The following is an 18,940-nucleotide window of genomic DNA, read 5'->3' as shown; positions in this document are numbered from 1 at the left end:
TGATTACCAAATCCTGTTGGGCAAGGAAAACTCTATTGAGTCAAATGTAGAGGTGCTCCCTACCCCTCCCCCATCAAGCCTAAAGCTGTTGAGTCAAACTCTCTTAGGTCAAATGTAGAGGTGCTCCCTACCCCTCCCCCATCAAACCTAAAGCTGTCGAATGAAACTCTCTTAGGTCAAATGTAGAGGTGCTCCCTACCCCTCCCCCATCAAGCCTACAGTTGTTGAGTAGTCTAAGGTTTACATTGCAAACTGTAGTTCTAAACATGTTTAATGGAGTGATTGTGTAATAGATATTCTGTGCAGATTAACATCAATTTTAACGTTTAGAGTGTTAACTGTACAGTCTTTCAGGAACGGGTGCTCTCTATAGAGTGTTCCGCAAAGTAGGAGATCTCGCTCGTGCTCATCTCATAAGAGCGAATCAAGCGTGAACCTTCAGCTTCCAAAATCTGATCCGAAATTCTTCTTTGCAGTAGCAATGCTTTTTCATTGAAAACAAGTTGGAGGAGTTAAGAGCTCTATCAGAATGACACCATCTAGCTGATACGCTGATTAATTTTCGTCAATTGTTTGCCAGGTAATGTAATGATTTTCCGGGTAATGCAATCAAGTTTTAATCACCTTTTGAAGTATTTGTGTGCAAGAGTTTGTTATTATGTCTTTGCTACTCGGCACGAATAAAAATGTTGCCATGTGGATCAGGAACATTTTTCTTTTGGTTGGGACTATTTGTTCCCAGAGGATCATGGGTCGGCCGATGCTTTCCTGTGTAACCGTCAAAATAGTAATAAAAGTTACTCAAAGAGAACAGCGGTCCATACCCATTTTGGAATGTTGAAAATTTGGAAGGGACCACCTCGTAACTTGGATCAGTCACCTGTTTGATGATAGTACAGTTGACATCACCTTCCTGCCAATCAACCAAGCTGCCACTTCCCGGATCACACACCAGCCAGTTGTTTATGTTGCTCTTAATGAGCACCTGTCTGCCGAGTTGTTTCCAGAGTGAAAAGTTCATGGCTTTGTAGTCTGTTTCATTTAATGGAGGAGTCGTGGAGATAGGAACATCTACTTCAGATCTCACAGGCCAATTTGGCCTCGGAGTGATCGCATTCGATTTATCGTTAAAATGACTGTAATTAGTAAAGGAATAGCTCCATACTAGTGTCCAGCCTCCTCCATCAGTCTCCATATCACAGTAAGCCTTGAAAGCGTTGACCCGAGATCCACCAAAAGGATCAATCCAATAGACACCAGAGTTTGAAGTAGGATTCTTCCTGTGGAGGGTCTGGCATGAGTGACCTACTACTGAATGCTGGGTTGAATCTGAGTGCGAAGGAATGGTTTGACCTATTGGATCACAAAGTTTTTACAGGTTCTTTTAATGATTAAAACTGGTTTTGTAAAGATTTCTGTATTGAAGACCAGTTCTCTGTTCCTAATTCATCATCTAGTTCTTATTCCCTCACCTGCTCATCGATCTGACCATTCAACGATAATTCAAGGAAGCATTACTCAGTTTTAAAATTTTTGATGTTTGCCAACTTTATTACGAAATCACAATTTTGATATCACGATCACAGTCTTTCAAAACCATGCAATGTCCAACTTCCGAGTTTTTGCGTCATGTTTTTCTGCGGTATTAAAGCTAAAAAAACTGCTATCGATTGTTCATTTATCATTTGACCCCTGTAAGTGACTGGCATCTAATTTTCATTACAAAATCACCCCTGAATCAGAATCACGAAAATAAAGGAAATGATCACCAACTAACGAAGCTCTTGATCGATAAACAAATTATTTTTCAGTACCTTAGGAAATGTATAGAGACCAGTATGCCTGTAGAATATGCATACTAACGATAGGCTGAATGGAGTTAAATATAACAGTTTAAATGCGTCTCTTAGTTACCAATATCAACACTAATCTTCCGCTCTCACCTTGGGTTAAAGCGGTTATTCCTAGGAGGTCAACCTGCATAGGAGTCAAACAATACATATCAGTTAATACCCATACCTCGTGCATGTATGCGTACAAAGTTCTTGAAGGCTCATTGGGTATTAATAGTGTGCTCTCAGTTGTTGGTGGCTTCAGCTTATAACTGAACAATTTATGTGCTTTGGATGATAAGCTTTATTATAAAATGAACTTCTGGTAATTGGTCTTGTCATCTCCATTTTTTAACTAAAGGGGTAATTTTCGAAAGAAGCGGTGGTGTTAAGTCGGTGGGGTTTATAACAAGATAATTTGATTTATCAACTGATAATGTAAATTGGCCAACATTTCTGAAGCTGAAGGAGGGCCATGGCTCGAGACGTCAGCTCTAAAATCTCTCGAAGGCGGCCAATTAACATTATCAACTCAGCTGATAAAACCAAACTACTTTCTTTAACGCGTATCTCCATTGATTATGCTGCTCTTTAAGAATATTCATGCGTTTTAATACTTTCCATTTTTAATTACTTCGGCGCGCTATGAATTAAACGCTCTGGTCTTTTTCTTAATTTTTTTTTTTGACTGAAATTAAATTTTTTAGAGTTTTTGTCTCTTGAAACGATGGAAACAGTAATCAGTTTTGCTGTGAAAAGTCTTCCCTCTGATGGGAAAGATCGAGCAACGGTTTTCTGGGTCGTGACAATGCTAAAATGAACGCAAGTTGTCATCCGAAAACTATAACATGTGAAAAAATCAACGTGAAATACCTTTTTTAAATAGAAAGAGCCATCCCGCTCTAAAAGCCGCCCAGTTGCTGAATTTGTTTGCACTTCGTCACGAAGAAAATAACAAAGTCCGGCGTTTTCCAGAAAGTTTACACTTCTGCAAGAGGCTTGCCTCATACACAAAACAGAACAGGAAAGCAAAGAACCCGTTCCCGACCACAAAAGGCTTTCTTCTCCAAAGCTGAAAAATATATTTTCTTTGATTTGAAAGAAAACACCATTTTCGGCTCCTTCAGCTGTCTTTGCCGCTAAGAACAAGACGATTGCAAATCGGTACTCGATTTGAAGTAACATCTGTCAAGAGAATCTTGACACAAAATCAGGTATAGTCAGTAAACGTCTGAAACATATAAATTACCTGCCTAAAGACAAAACAGTCAAACAAGACAGAAAGATCAGAAAGGAAGAGAAATTTAAACCCACCCTTTTCTGTTGATGGAAAAACACCGCCCGACACACAGAAACCTTTGTGAACAGATCTGTATCATCAATATTAAATGTAAGTTTAATAATTCCGTGATCTTCGCTTGACCGTTCTATTTTTCTATTTGGATACAGCAATACAGCTTTGACATTTTGTTTTCTTAACAGCACGTTTCCAATTACTCCACAACTCTATTTTGACATTTTAAATGAAATGCACAAGTCTTGCAGGTTTATAATGCAGTTATCATGACTTTTAGGTAAACAGAATATGGAAATACCGGAAGGCCGAAAAAAAGAAAATTGGTAAGGGACAAAATTAAAACTGATCATGAAAACACAGCCTTTTGTATTAAACACCTGGCAAAGAGGAGTTACTTTCCTGAATGAGAGAATTGGATCAATTACAAGTTTGATGATGTTGCAGATTGTTGGCTACAGTTGTAAAACGTGCTAAAAAGGGCAGGCTAAATGTACAGATACCAAATAGTGCCGAGAATTTGCTAGAAAAATGAAAGGATCCCTCCCTGTGATTTTTAATGATTTCTATTTCGCTTTTCGTTCGGCTTTTTTTTCTTGATGTCTTTTGTTTGTTTAATAAAGTCTGATAAAGTAGAAACAATAACATCGCAAAAATTAATAAAAATTAAATATACAGTCCGAAAAACAAGGATTTTGCCCTAGGGAACAGCGGCAAGTATATTGATTAAATTGTAACGTTCTGTCAGAATATTCGCGGAGGAGAGTCAAGTGGTAATTTTGTGATACGAGAAAAAATCTTAGGTTCGTCAATGAATGATTTGAATATGAGGAAGCGAGAATCTACAGTGACCTGCCTTAAAGATCGCGATCAATCCCTATTACGAAAAGGTTTACGCTGTTGACAAGACCAGACAACGTTTTATTTACATAAATCAATTTAATCAAATTGTAATAATTATTTTATTTGACAGTATTTTCAAGGGAATGTACTATCTTGTTATTGCTGATTTATTAAAAAATCATCAGTAGTTGGGCATTCTCTGTGTCTTTACCAGCTGTTTTAGCAAGAAAAACTAATCAAGTCATATGAATTCGTTTAACTTGAATTTTCCTTATGACTGTTTTGTATGCCCTTCCCTGAGTAAATGTGCCATAAGAAATATAAGTATAACGGGAACAGGTGCTCATCACAGAGCAACTAACTTTCATAAACTAATTTAACAAATGAAATGCTCCTTGATCATGGACAGGCCAGTTACGCCCTGTGGAACCGTTAAAATAATAGTACGGGTTGACGGTTTAGAAAATCGATCCACAGCTTACTATCCGTTCACAAAATGAGGATGCCGGTGTATCTTTGCACGTTTCAGTCACGTGATTGATGACCTGACAGTTGATGTCAGCCAATTTTGCAGGTGGTTTAACCAATTCTCTTTCTCCGTGGGGTCAAAACTGAATGGCACAGCAATAAAGAGTCTAAAGGAAGGACTATAAAAAGAATTGGCTGCCAATTAACTGTCAATTAGGGGGATCATAGGAACATTCCAGAGCCTTATTAGGGATCCAATGAATTTTATCGTTAATCAACCAAACATCTTCTCACCCCCGGCGATAGTAATGACTGGCGTCTTAAGGATACATTAATCACAGTGCATTACATCTTTATTAACTTCCGCCGCTTTTCATTCGATCCCTTCATACTGAAGTCAAAATTTTAACTACTACTTTCCCAACTTTATTTACAACACTATACGTTACTAAGTGTACATAAAATGCCCGTAAATAATATCACATGTCCTTATCTCACTTTCCAAGACTAACATTATCGCCAGTACTTACTTTGCTTAAAATGCCAACAATTGAACATAGCGAACATTCCATTTCACCCCTTACCACCACAACACTTTTTACGGTACTACCACTGTTTAGGCTGGTCGATGCACTGCCCAGCCTGGGTTCCCACCGAGTCATCTAAGTTTAGAGCATGCCCAGAGGTGGCCTTTTCAAATGATGCCACAAGGCCACAAAGTTAAAACCTCTCTCTTTCAGGTTGTCAGTTTTTATTTAGTTATTGGACTTAACGATGTGTTTCACTGGTTCCTGATTGTGTACATACACTGGAATATCTATTAAGAATTTTTCCTCAACGCCTTCACGAAAGGAATTTCGCCTTAGGATTGGTTTATACCTGGATTTTACATGCCTTTGCATGATTGCATGATATTGCCTCTCCCTCCCCACTCCCTACTTTCTTCTTATTTCTAGCTGTTCACTTTTGTTTCAAGGTAATTAGAGTATTTTTCAGTTTCTCCTAGAGTCTCAAGTTACTGGGAATCGTCTGTAAACAAACAAAGCAATCGTGGATAAACATCGACGCCCAATTGAAAATTGCACTAAAAAAAGGAATCCAGGGAGACAATCAGTTGATTTTACATGATGAACGTAGCCAACACTTCGCTTGTGTTCGTTTAACCATAAAAAATGCCTAAAACGTCAGCTTTAAGATTTATTGAAAAATTCTTACTTTTCGCTGCTATGAGCATATCAGAATTTGGTGCAACATAGAATAAGACAGCTGATCATTTCATCGATTCTTATCACTTGGGTAATGTATTCATATTTACAAAGAAAGTAGTCGGCCCTTGGACGTTCTGTGTGTGAGAATTAATTTGCTACAGTCTGCCTTGGCTATAAGCCTCGAATAAAATATTACCATATGGATTTACAACATTTGTCATTTGGTTGGGCGAATTTGTTCCGGAACGATCATGGGTAGGAAAATGGTTCATGGTAGAGCCATCAAAATAGTAGTACACGGTGTTCCACGGCCCACTCATGGAGAACAGCGGTCCATAGCTTTGGGGCAACTTGTTTGGAAAAAAAAGGGAAGGAACCAACGTGTTACTCGGATCATCCGGCACCTGTTTAATTATCGTACAGTTGACGCCACCTTCCTGCCAATCAACCAAGCTGCCACTTCCCGGATCACACACCAGCCAATTGTTTATGTTGCTTTTGATGAGGACCTGTCTGCCGAGTTGTCTCCAGAGTGAAAAGTTCATGGCGTTGTAGTCTGTTTCATTTAATGGAGGAGTTGTGGAGATAGGAACATCCGCTTGAGATCTCACCGGCCAATTTGGCCTCGGAGTGATCGCATTTGATTTACGCCTAAAATGACTGTAGTTAGTGAAGGAATAACTCCATACAAGAGTCCAACCTCCTCCATCAGTTTCCATGTCACAGTAAGCCTTGAAAGGATTGGCCTGAGATCCACCACTTGGATTAATCCAATAAACACCCGAAGGGGAAGTGGGATATTTCCTGAGGAGGGTCTGGCACGAGTTTCCAATTGAATGCCGGGTTGAACCAGAGTGTAAAGGAGTGGTTTGACCTGGTCCAAGAAATTTAGAGAGAGGATGATAAGATGTTTAATGATTAAAACTAGGTTTCATAAATATTTCCTAATGGTGCCACGTCGGTGGGAGCGTATAAAAGGGTAATTTGGGAATATCAACTAAATTGATAACGTAAATTGGCCACTGTATAGAGTTTCAAAGCTGACGTTGCGAACTGGCTTTGAAACTCTTTACGGTGGCCAATTTACGGTATTAACTCAGTTGATAATGCTAAATGATAGTTACCAATTCAAACAATTTGCGTCTCCGTCTTACCTTGGGATGAGCCGGATTTTTTTGGTAGGTCAACCTGTATTGGCGTTAGACAAAACATCTCAATTAACATCCATACTTCATGCCATGTGCATCTTCAAAGAATTCCTTAAGGCCCATTGGCACACAGTGTATCTTTACACTTTTGGCTTCCGCTTTTAACCGAACGTTTTATGGGTGTTTGAATAGAGAAACTGATATTGAATGAACTTCCTTTGATCATGCATGCTTTCTGAGGAAACTGTGGTGCTGCGCGTGTGGGGGGTATCACAAGATATTTTGGTGTTATCAACTGAGTCGTTAATGTAAACCTGTCACCGTAAAGAGTTTCTAAAGCTGACGTAGGGTTAACACTTGAAATGAATACTCATCTCAATTTCTTTAAGTCGATCTTTAGAGATATTTCTCTCTCTTTGGACTTACAGAGCAATGTAAATAAAACGCCAAAGTCCTGTTACGTTCATAGTTTTTCCTAAACAAAAATTACATTTTGCGTAATGTTTTTCTCGTGAAATGATGGTGAAAGTAATAATAATAATAATAATAAGGACTTTATTTATAGAGGGGGACACGTAACAGCTGAAAAGCTGACAAACCTGTGGCCCTCTAACTAGATTATACAGCATTACAAAATAATACTAATAAATAGATAAATATACAAATAATTACAAAATTCTATGATAGAAATAGCAGGATATATTAAAAATATTCAGAAAGATAAAATTAATTTATAAAAAATTAAAATTAGATAATGTGCTATTGCTTAATATTGTTTCAAAGTTGTCCAGGTTTCTATATGAGCTTATAAAATACTTTTTCACAGCTGTTTTGAATAGTTTTATACTAGGCTTATTTTTGATATTATGGGGAAGGCTGTTCCATAACTTAACTGCGTCAACACTGAATGCCTTGCCACCATCGTTATTTCTTAGGTATTTGGGACACACTAAATTTAAATTGCCATGTCTAGTAGACCTATTGTGTACAGAACTGTTCGTCTTGAGCAAGTCTCTGATGTAAATCGGAACATCGCCTTTAAGGCTCTTAAAAATCATTGTACACTTATTTAGTTTGATTTCATCAAAAAAAAAAGGCAACCAGCCTAGTTTACTAAAGTTTATAACACTTCTAGAATAAGAGTCAACTCCAAGAATTACTCGGGCAGCCCTTTTCTGTAACCTTAGGAGACAGTGGAGTTCTTTAGCGTCGCAGATATTCCAAACCATGCTCCCATACATAAGGACGGGTTTAATCAAGGCGTTATAGTATAAGAGTCTTTCTTTTATTGGAAGGTACCTCTTTATCTTCTTCAATAAACCAATACGCTGAGAAAGCTTGGCCTTTAGACTAGAAATGTGGTCGCTAAATGTAAGATCTTGATCGAGTGTTACACCAAGCAATTTATAAGAAGTTACTTGTTCTATTTCGGCCCCATCAAGGGTTATTGACAGGTGATTGCCATCCGCTAATGATGAATGTAGCCTCTTTCCGGTGATAAGTAATGCATTGGTTTTAACGGCGTTTAGGACCATCCCATTTTCGCTAGACCATTTACTTAATTTATCCATGTATTCTTGAAGACGTCGTTCCAATTCCAAAGGTGCATTATCGATATTAGCGCTGGCTTTAAATGTGGTGTCATCCGCGTAAGCATGAATAGTTGAGTCCGATCCAACAGCTTCGGGAAGATCATTGACGAAAATTAAAAACAGTAGAGGTCCTAATATGCTACCTTGAGGAACTCCATTGGTTAGCGTAAGTTGTGACGAAGTCGAGTTATTTACAGTAACACACTGTTTGCGATTGAGTAGATAGCTCTGCAATAGCTTTACAACATTATCTGGAAATCTATATGATCTTAACTTTACCAGGAGAATGTCATGATTGATCAAGTCGAATGCCTTGCTATAGTCCACAAAAACTAAGCCGCTGACGTTGTTCTTATCAAGGTCAAGAAGGACTTGGTCCAGAAGAAACAACAAAGCAGTATCCGTGGAGTGGTTTTTACGGAACCCTGATTGGAAGCGGTATAAAAGTGAATTTTCTGTTAAGTAGGTGTTCACAGCATTGAAGATGTGTCTTTCAAAGACTTTAGAAAGAATAGGCAAAATGCTAATAGGACGATAGTTTTGAATATCTTGCTTGTTTCCTTGATTCTTGAAAAGAGGTTTAACCTTTGCTATTTTCCATTGTGAGGGAAATGTACAAGTTTCAATACAGTGATTTATAATTTTAGCTATGGAGCATGATATTTCAGGAGCTGCAATCCTTAGAACTCTGGCACCAAGCCCATCGATTCCCGTGGCTTTGTGTGTAGGTATACTTAGAAGATAATCGTTAACCTCACTAGGAGTTATTTGCGGAATAAGATTTTCAATTTGACTGTTAGATTTGTCTGGTGGACCAGGAAGAGCATCATAATGAAGTACAGGTGTCGACTTTATGAGACGTTTATATACATCAACGAAGAAGCGGTTAAAGCGTTCAGCGATTGAATGGTCATCCTTTATCAAGTTGTTGTTTTCGTCAGCAATAGGGACGGAGTCGTCGTTATTCTTTGTATCTTTAGATAGGTCTTTAATTAAAGACCAAAGTTTCTTTGGACATTTTTGATTTTTACTGAACTGAGTTTTAAAGTACTGTTCCTTCGCATTTCTTAGTTTCCTCGTCACTTTGTTTTTAACCAGTTTAAAAGCAGACCAATCTTGCTTATTTTGTGTTCTCCTGGCCCTCTTTAGAAGATTATCGCGTTTATTTATTTCGTTGTATAGATCATTAGTGAACCATTTTGGCTGATTGATTTTCTTCACACTCTTGGACTTTAAAGGTGCGTGATTATCAAGAATGTCATTAAAGATTTTGTACCAAGATTCAACAATGTCATCGGCATCTCGAAAAACAAAGGAGATATCCCAAGGGGCTTCTCTTAGGTCTCGCAGAAAGCACTCTTTGTTGATTTTGTCGATATTTCTGTATTTGATACTCATGATAATCATGATTGCTGTGAAGAAACCTCCCCTTTGGTTGGAAGGAAGGAGGGTTGAACTTGTTGGTGGTAGTGCTAAAATTATCGTGTTTTGAGTTATCATCTTAAAACTGCAACATATCATCAATGGCAAATACCTTTGTTAAATATATAGAACCATCTCGCTGGTAAAGATGCCCAGCTGCTGAACTTTTTTGCATTTCGCCGCGAAGAAGGTGACAAAGTCTTTGGTTTTCTAGAAAGTTTGCTCTTCTGCAAGAAGTTTCCCGCCCACACAAAGCAGAACAGGAAAGCAAAGAGTCAGTTTTGCCAGACCAAACGAGACTTTCCTCACTGAAACCAAAAAAGCTGTTTTCTTTGATTTGGAAGAAAACACCATGTTCGGATCCTTCAGTTGTCGTCTTTGCCAAGAACAAGACGAAAGCAAATCGGTACACGACTTGAAATAGCATCTGTCAAGAGAATCTTACGACAAATTTTTTTTATTTAGTAAACATATGAAAATACAAATTGCCTACTTGTTGAGAAAATGGCAGAAAAATCAGAAAGGCAGAGAATATTTACTTACGCTTTTCGTTTATGAAAAACACCGTGCGACAGTCAGAAACCTTTCTGAATAGATCTGCATCATTAGTGTTAATTGTAAATTTGCTGATTCTGTGATCTTCGTCTGAAAGTGTATTTCTCTCTTTGAGTGGTGCAATATAGCTTTGACATTTTGCTTTCTAACAATAAATTTTCAATTACTCCTAACTCTATTATGACATTTAAATGAAAATCGCAAGTCCTGCAGGTTTTTAATGCAATCATCATAACGTCTAGACAAACAGAATGTGTAAACACCGGAAAGACTATAATGTGCTATTTCATCTTAAAAAGAGAAAACCATTAAATCTAGAGTAAAAATTCTATCCTGTTAGATATCTGGCATTGATTGATAATTGATTTTTTGAATGCAAACTGTAAGAATGAAAAGCTTAATTTCTGTCCGGCTAAAACAGAGTCACCATCAGATCTCGTAAACATTTAAGACGGATGGAACAGCCTCATCTCAGAGGTAGACATTTTGAATTTTAAGTCAAATTCAGCCGAATATATTCGCAGAAATAATGTTTTTAATGCTCGAAATTTCGTTTACTATGTTAAAATATATTGAAATATCATCAGCTATTCATTAAGTAATCCTTTCAATCTAATGTTATACTTTAAATTTATTCGTTGCATTTATTAAATTTAGTAATATGTGTTTAATGACCTTTTCAAGCTTGATTTTTTGCACCTTTGATTCCTTAAATATGTTTTGTGTGCCGGTGTCAGATAAGTAATGTTCACTTACCTTTGGTGTTCTATGTTCTTTCGATAGTGTCATTAAGCCTTTTGGTACAGAAAACAAATCAGTTTAGACTCGTGATACAGCAACTCATCCAGGCTGCTTAATACGCTGGATGAAGAACCTACATACTCTTTGATTCATCATCATCATCAACATCATCTTTCATTTGCCTTATTTACGCAATACAAAAAATTTATTTACAGCAGTTATAGCTGGAAGGCGAGGAGACCCAGGAAGCCACCGGGCTTATGGGAGAGCCACCTCACTTACATTAATAAATCAAGGAAATAAAAAAGTGCTGCGAATGTGCGGCTAGGCCAATTCAGTGATTATTTAAGTAAAAACTCTTGCATTTTCGTCTCAAAACTAAGAAGGTTTGTCGAACGAGTGACTGAAACAGGAAGAGAGTTCCAAATGTTAGGACCTTGGTAGAGAATTGTAAATTGCTTGACATTTGTACGGCACAAATGCGTTCGACAATTACTGGCTGTTCTGGTACCATAGTTGTGAATTTGACTATTCGTTACAAAAAGATTGAGGAAGCAATGGAGGCAATAAGTTATTTCTATAATAAAACATGAATTTGGCGATTTCAAGCGTATTGACTTGGAAATATATGAAATTCCTAGTTTGGAGAATAAAGGAGCGGAATGGGTTCGATAGTCTGAGTTGGTGATAGCGCGCACAGCTCGCTTTTGCAAGTAATAAATTCTGTTTAAGTTAGATACGTATGTGGACGACCAGTCGCAGTTACAATAGACGATATAAGGATAAATTAAGGTGTAGTACAAAGTGAGTTTGGTTGTAGAGGATAGGAAAAAGCGAGACCTGAACATAATACCTTTTGATTTAGCGATTTGTTTACATACATAGCTGATATGGTGTTTTCAGGTGGGATGATCATCAATACAGACCCCAAAGAATTTAGTTATGTTAGATTGTTGTAGGGGTTTACTTCCAAAGGAGAGAGAAATGCTGGAGTTAAATGTCTTCTGTCTGGGTTTAAAATTACGTAGTTAGTTTTCTTTAGATTAACTGAGAGCTTATTGCATTTTAGCCAAACATCAATATTTTGGAGTTCATCATTAAGTAAGGATTCTAAGCAATTTGGGTTTGAGTGAGAATAAAGGATACTGGTGTCATCAGCGAAAAGCAGAGGGTCTGTTAATTCAGAGGCATTAGGGAGGTCATTTATGTATAGAATGAACAATAGAGGGCCTAAACTCGAACCTTGAGGCACACCACACTTGATGGTTTGCACTGGAGAGCAAGCTTGATTGAATTGGACAAATTGCTGGCGGCAAGAAAAGTAGCTTTTAAACCACTGTAGAGCCGCGTCACGCATATAATTGTGCTCCAATTTGGCAAACAAGATTTGATGGTCGAGAGTGTTAAATACTTTGGAATGATCTAGGAAAAACCCACCGTTGTTTCGTGTTGGTCGATTGCAGAAGCTATTTTATTTACCAAATGAATTAGTGCGTACGATGTTGAGTGATTTTTCCGAAATCCAAACTGACAGCGGTAAAGTATATCTTTTTTTTTTTCAGCAAATTCTACTGAGCGATTGCATATGACTTTTTCGAAAAATTTGGAAAAATTAGACAACATAGAAATATGTCTGTAGTTTACAAAAAAGTTTGGATCCTCTGCTTTGAAGATGGGAATAATTGTGGCGATTTTAAGTTTGTCCGGGAAAATGCCTTTTAGCAGAGATAGATTGATAATATCTGCCGATGGAGCAGAAATAAGGTGAAATGAATACTTAGTGACATGCATTGGGATACTGTCATAGCCAGGAGCCTTCTCTGAAGCGAACATGCCACAAATGCTTTCCAGTTCACTAGCTGTGGTGAGCTTTAAGTTAATGGAAGGATGGTTATTATCACCAAGATAAGAACGAAAAGAAGGATTCACACTGGGTATAGATTTAGTTAGGTTGGTACCAATGTTTGTTTTTTTTCATACCCTTTGTAAAGCCCGAAATGATTACCAAATCCTATTAGGCAGGGCAAACTCTATTAGGTCAAATGAAGAGGTGCTCCCTACCCCTCCCCCATCAAGCCTAAAGCTGTCGTTAGGGCAAACTCTATTAGGTCAAATGTAGAGGTGCTCCTTACCCCTCCCCCATCAAGTCTACAGCTGTTTAGTAATCTGAGGTTTACATCGCAAACTGTAGTTCTAAACATGTTTAATGAAGTGATTGTGTAATCGATATCCTGTGCAGATTAACATCAGTTTTAACGTTTAGAGTGTTAACTGTACTGTCTTTCAGAAAACTAAATGTTGTTTTGCGTTACACATTTTTTATTGCGTTACCAATTGGCGCATGTTCTCTATAGAGTGTTCCGCAAAGTAGGAGATCTCGCTCGTGCTCATCTCATAAGAGCGAATCAAGCGTGAACCTTCAGCTTCTAAAATCTGATCCGAAATTCTTCTTTCCAGTCCAACTTGTTTTCAGTGAAAAAGTATTGCTAGGAGTTAAGAGTTCTATCAGAATAACACCATCTAGCTGATACGTTGATTGATTTTCGTCATTTGTTTGCCAGGTAATGTAATGATTTTCCGGGTAATGCAATCAAGGTTTAAGAATTTAATGACCTCTTGAAGTATTTGTGTGCAAGACTTTGTTATTATGTCTTTGCTACTCGGCTCGAATAAAAATGTTGCCATGTGGATCAGGAACATTTTTCTTTTGGTTGGGCTTATTTGTTCCCAGAGGATCATGGGTAGGCCAATGGTTTCCTGTGTAACCGTCAAAATAGTAATAAAAGCCACCCGAGCGCTCACTCACATAGAACAGCGGTCCATACCGATTTTGTTGGTCAGGTGAAAACTTAGAGGGGACCACCTCGTGACTTGGGTCCGTCACGTGTTTGATGATCGTACAGTTGACATCACCTTCCTGCCAATCAACCAAGCTGCCACTTCCCGGATGACACACCAGCCAGTTGTTTATGTTGCTCTTAATGAGGATCTGTCTGCCGAGTTGTTTCCAGAGTGAAAAGTTCATGGCGTTGTAGTCTGTTTCATTTAATGGAGGAGTGATGGAGATAGGAACATCTACTTCAGATCTCACCGACCAGTTTGGCCTCGGAGTGATCGCATTCGATGTATTGTTAAAATGACTGTAATTAGTAAAGGAATAGCTCCATACTAGTGTCCAGCCTCCTCCATCAGTCTCCATATCACAGTAAGCCTTGAAAGCGTTGGCCTGAGATCCACCAAAAGGATCAATCCCATAGACACCAGAGTTTGAAGTAGGATTCTTCCTGAGGAGGGTCTGGCATGAGTGACCTACTACTGAATGCTGCGTTGAAGCTGAGTGCGAAGGAATGGTTTGACCTATTTGATCACAAAGTTTTGACAGGTTTTTTTAAAGATTAAAACTGGTTTTGTGAAGATTTCTGTATTGAAGACCAGTTCTCTGTTCCCAATTCATCATCTAGTTCTTATTCCCTCACCTGCTCATCTATCTGACCATTCAACAATAATTCAAGCAAGTATTACTCAGTTTTAAAATTTTTGATGTTTGCCAACTTTATTACGAAATCACAATTTTGATATCACGATCACAGTCTTTCAAAACCATGCAATGTCCAACTTCCGAGTTTTTGCGTCATGTTTTTCTGCGGGCTTACAGCTAAGAAACTGCTATCAATTGTTCATTTATCATTTGACCCCTATAAATGACTGGCATCTAATTTTCATTACAAAATCACCCCTGAATCAGAATCACGAAAATAAAGGAAATGATCACCAACTGACGAAGCTCTTGATCGATAAACAAATTATTTATCAGAACCTTAGGAAATGTATAGAGACCAGTATGCCTGTAGAATATGCATACTAACTATAGGCTGAATGGAGTTAAATATAACAGTTTAAATATGTCTCTTAGTTACCAATATCAACACTAATCTTCCGCTCTCACCTTGGGTTGAAGTGGTTATTCCTAGGAGGTCAACCTGCATTGGAGTCAAACAATACATATCAGTTAATACCCATACCTCGTGCATGCATGCGTGTGCGCATGCATACGAAGTTCTTGAAGGCTCATTGGGTAGTAATCGCGTGCTCTCAGTTGTTTGTGGCTTCAGCTTATAACTGAACAATTTATGTGCTTTGGATGATAAGCTTTATTTTGAAATGAACTTCTGGTAATTGGTCTTGTCATCTCCATTTTTTAACTAAAGGGGGTAATTTTCGAAAGAAGCGGTGGTGTTAAGTCGGTGGGGTTTATAACAAGATAATTTGATTTATCAACTGATAATGTAAATTGGCCAAAATTGAGTTCTGAAGCTGAAGGAGGGCCATGGCTCGAGACGTCAGCTTTAAAATCTCTTGAAGGCGGCCAATTAACATTATCAAACCAGCTGATTAAACCAAACTACTTTCTTTAACGCGTATCTCCATTGATTATGCTGCTCTTTAAGAATATTTATGCGTTTTAATACTTTCCATTTTTAATTGCTTCGGCGCGCTATGAATAAAACGCTCTGGTCTTTTTCTTAATTTTTTTTTTGACTGAAATTAAATTTTTTAGAGTTTTTGTCTCTTGAAACGATGGAAACAGTAATCAGTTTTGCTATGAAAAGTCTTCCCTCTGATGGGAAAGATCGAGCAACGGTTTTCTGGGTCTTGACAATGCTAAAATGAACGCAAGTTGTCATCCGAAAACTATAACATGTGAAAAAATCAACGTGAAATACCTTTTTTAAATAGAAAGAGCCATCCCGCTCTAAAAGCCGCCCAGTTGCTGAATTTGTTTGCACTTCATCGCGGAGAAAATAACAAAGTCCGGCGTTTTCCAGAAAGTTTACACTTCTGCAAGAGGCTTGCCTCATACACAAAACAGAACAGGAAAGCAAAGAACCCGTTCCCGACCACAAAAGGCTTTCTTCTCCAAAGCTGAAAAACATATTTTCTTTGATTTGAAAGAAAACACCATTTTCGGCTCCTTCAGCTGTCTTTGCCGCTAAGAACAAGACGAATGCAAATCGGTACTCGATTTGAAGTAACATCTGTCAAGAGAATCTTGAGACAAAATGTATAGTTAGTCAACGTGTAAAACATATGAACTACCTGCCTATAGACAAAATAGTCAAACAAGACAGAAAGATCAGAAAGCAACAAAAATTTTAACCCACCCTTTTCTGTTGATGGAAAAACACCGCACGACACACAGAAACCTTTGTGAACAGATCTGTATCGTTAATATAAATTATAAATTTAATGATTCCGTGATCTTCGCGTGATAGTCAATTTTTCTATTTGGATATAGTAATACAGCTTTGACATTTTGTTTTCTTAACAACACGTTTCCAATTACTCCACAACTCTATTTTGACATTTTAAATGAAATGCACAAGTCCTGCAGGTTTCTAATACAATTATCGTGACTTTTAGGTAAACAGAATATGGGAATACCGGAAGGCTGAAAAAAGTTCTTTTATTTACCAGTGAAGAAATCAAAAATTTGAAATGCAAAGTTAAAGAAAAAGAAAAAAAGGAAATTGGTAAGAGACAAAATTAAAACTGAACATGAAAACACAGCCTTTTGTATGAAAACCCTGGCAAAGAAGAATTACTTTCCTGAATGGTAGTGAAAAAGTGAGGCTTGCATAATTCAGCAAGAGAACTGGATCAATTACAAGTTTGATAATGGTGCAGATTGTTGGCTACACGGTTATAAAACGTGCTAAAAGGGAAGGCTAAAGATACCAAATAGTGCCGAGAATTTGCTAGAAAAGTGAAAGGATCCCTCCCTGTGATTTTTAATGATTTCTATTTTGCTTTTCGTTCTGCTTTTTTTTTCTTGATGTCTTTTGTTTGTTTTTGCTTTTATTCGTTCGTTTTTACTTAATAAAGTAGAAACAATAACATCGCAAAAATTTATAAAAATTAGATATACAGTCCGAAAAACAAGGATTTTCCCTCAGGGAACAAGTAGCAAGTATATTGATTAAATAATAACGTTTTGTCAGAATATTCGCGGAGGAGAGTCAAGTGGTAATTTTGTGATACGAGAAAAAACCTCAAGTTCGTCAATGAATGATTTGAACATGATAAAACGAGAATCTGTAGTGACCTGACTTAAAGATCGCGATCAACCCCTATAACGAAAAGGTTCACGTTATTGACAAGACAAGACAACGTTTTATTCACATAAATAAATTTAATCAAATTGCAATAGTTATTTAATCTGACAGTGTTTTCAAGAGAATGTACCATCTTGGTATTGTTGATTTATTAAAATATCATCAGGGGTTGGGAATTCTCTGTGTCTTTACTAGCTGTTTTAGCAAGAAAAACTAATCAAGTAACATGAACTTGTTTCACTTGAATTTTCCTTATGACTGTTTCGTATGCCCCTCCATGGGTAAATGTGCTATAAGAAATATATGGATAACAGGAACAGGTGCTCATCAGTTGCAATGATTTTAAGAATTCAATCACCTCTGAAAGATATTCGTGTGGTTTTTTTACTATGTCTTTGCCACTCGGCTGGCATAAAAATGTTACCATGTGGAAAGTTACCACTTTTCTTTTGGTTTGGCTATGTTCTTCCCAGAGGATCATGGGTAGACCAATGCTTCCCTGTGTAACCGTCAAAATAGTAATGAAAGCTATGCGAGCGCTCAGTCAAATAGGACAGTGGTCCGATTTTGTTGGTGCAGTGAAAACTCGGAGAAGATCACCAAGTGACTAAGGACATATATATATATAAGGATATAAACCTGGCTCCGGTTCTTCGAAGGGCAGACATAGATTTCCACCAGATAAATCTCTATCCGGTGGATAGCGCAATTTTTGTTTTTGTTGACATTTATGCGTTGAATAGTGTATATATGGGAAAGTGCTGTCAAAAAAGCACCAATAATAAATCGGTACCTTTTTAATTAACGAGCTGAAGATATATGACGACTTTTTTCTCTAACAAAAGAAAGATCATAGTCACCAGTTTCCGTTTCCTTTTTCATGTGTTTCTGGTCTCTTAGTAAAACGTAACAACGACGAAATGATCGTCTACAGTTTCCGACAGTATCATCTACCTTTTGAACAACAACAAGGCCCCGAAGACCAGCCTTATGTTTACTGGCATACGCTTTTACAGACTTTTTTTCACTTTTCCATTGAGCTGTATCAGACAACTATTAGACTAAAAACATTTTCTTTTCATGAATTTTGTCTGATCAATGATACTATACCAATAAGCGACCCTAGAGTCGTTCGAAACTATTCTAAGTAGCTGTATACATGTTCCGACTTTTCGTGTCATGTTTTGACGGCAAACGAAACTTAGAAGACTGCTCACAACTTTTTAGTGCGAAAGAAAACCTAAAAATGGCAACGATAAGAAAGGAAGGATCATGGAGGAGGTGGAAAAGGGTGACACTAAAACCGGGTAGAGATGGTGAACTAGGAAAATATAAAAGATTCAAGTTTATTTCGGTGCATCAAGACTTATCAGTTAGATATGATAATTTTCCTTTGTGCTCTAGTTGCCTCTATTGATAAGAATTTGTGGCTTTCACCTTGGGGTGAGTCGGTTCTTTCTGGGAGTTCGACCTGTATTAGAGTTAAACAATGCATACCAGATTGATTAATAAATGTGCTCATATTTATCGGTGGCGTGCACCTCTAAGGGAACATTTTATGTGCCTCTGGATACAAAACTTGATGTTACAACAAACTTCTGTTTGTCAATTTTTGCCGCTAAGAACAAAGACCAATGCAAATCGGTACTCGACTTGAAATAACATCTGTCAAGAGAATCTCACGACAAATTTTTTTCTTTAGTAAACGTGTGAAACATATAAAT

At 37.6% G+C, this 18,940-nt stretch overlaps 1 protein-coding gene across 1 annotated transcript; it reads right to left on the bottom strand.

Moving 5' to 3' along the window:
* Positions 1-13,342: 13,342 nt before the first annotated feature.
* Positions 13,343-16,139, bottom strand: LOC136277010 (uncharacterized). Its single transcript, XM_066158604.1, has 3 exons — positions 15,828-16,139; positions 15,050-15,083; positions 13,343-14,460 (listed from the first exon to the last, which is right to left on the bottom strand). The coding sequence occupies exons 1-3, from the start codon at positions 16,137-16,139 to the stop codon at positions 13,760-13,762; spliced, it is 1,047 nt and encodes a 348-aa protein (XP_066014701.1). The 3' UTR covers positions 13,343-13,759.
* Between the last annotated feature and the right edge of the window lie 2,801 nt (positions 16,140-18,940).

Source organism: Pocillopora verrucosa, chromosome 11 (genome assembly GCF_036669915.1).
Source record: "Pocillopora verrucosa isolate sample1 chromosome 11, ASM3666991v2, whole genome shotgun sequence".
In the NCBI taxonomy this organism is placed as follows: Eukaryota; Metazoa; Cnidaria; class Anthozoa; order Scleractinia; family Pocilloporidae; genus Pocillopora; species Pocillopora verrucosa.
The sequence above is the reverse complement of the archived record's forward strand: the minus strand, read 5'-3'. Positions and strand labels throughout refer to the sequence as shown.

Bases quoted from the DNA above. Each gene is read 5' to 3' on its own strand.
- LOC136277010 (XM_066158604.1), bottom strand. From the start codon at position 16,139: ATGTTACTTCAAATCGAGTACCGATTTGCATTCGTCTTGTTCTTAGCG. The intron at 15,084-15,827 runs GTATTTCACGTT...ACTCCAATGCAG, and splicing joins GCTCTTTCTATTTAAAAAAG to GTTGACCTCCTAGGAATAAC. The intron at 14,461-15,049 runs GTGAGAGCGGAA...GTGATCAAATAG, and splicing joins AATAACCACTTCAACCCAAG to GTCAAACCATTCCTTCGCAC.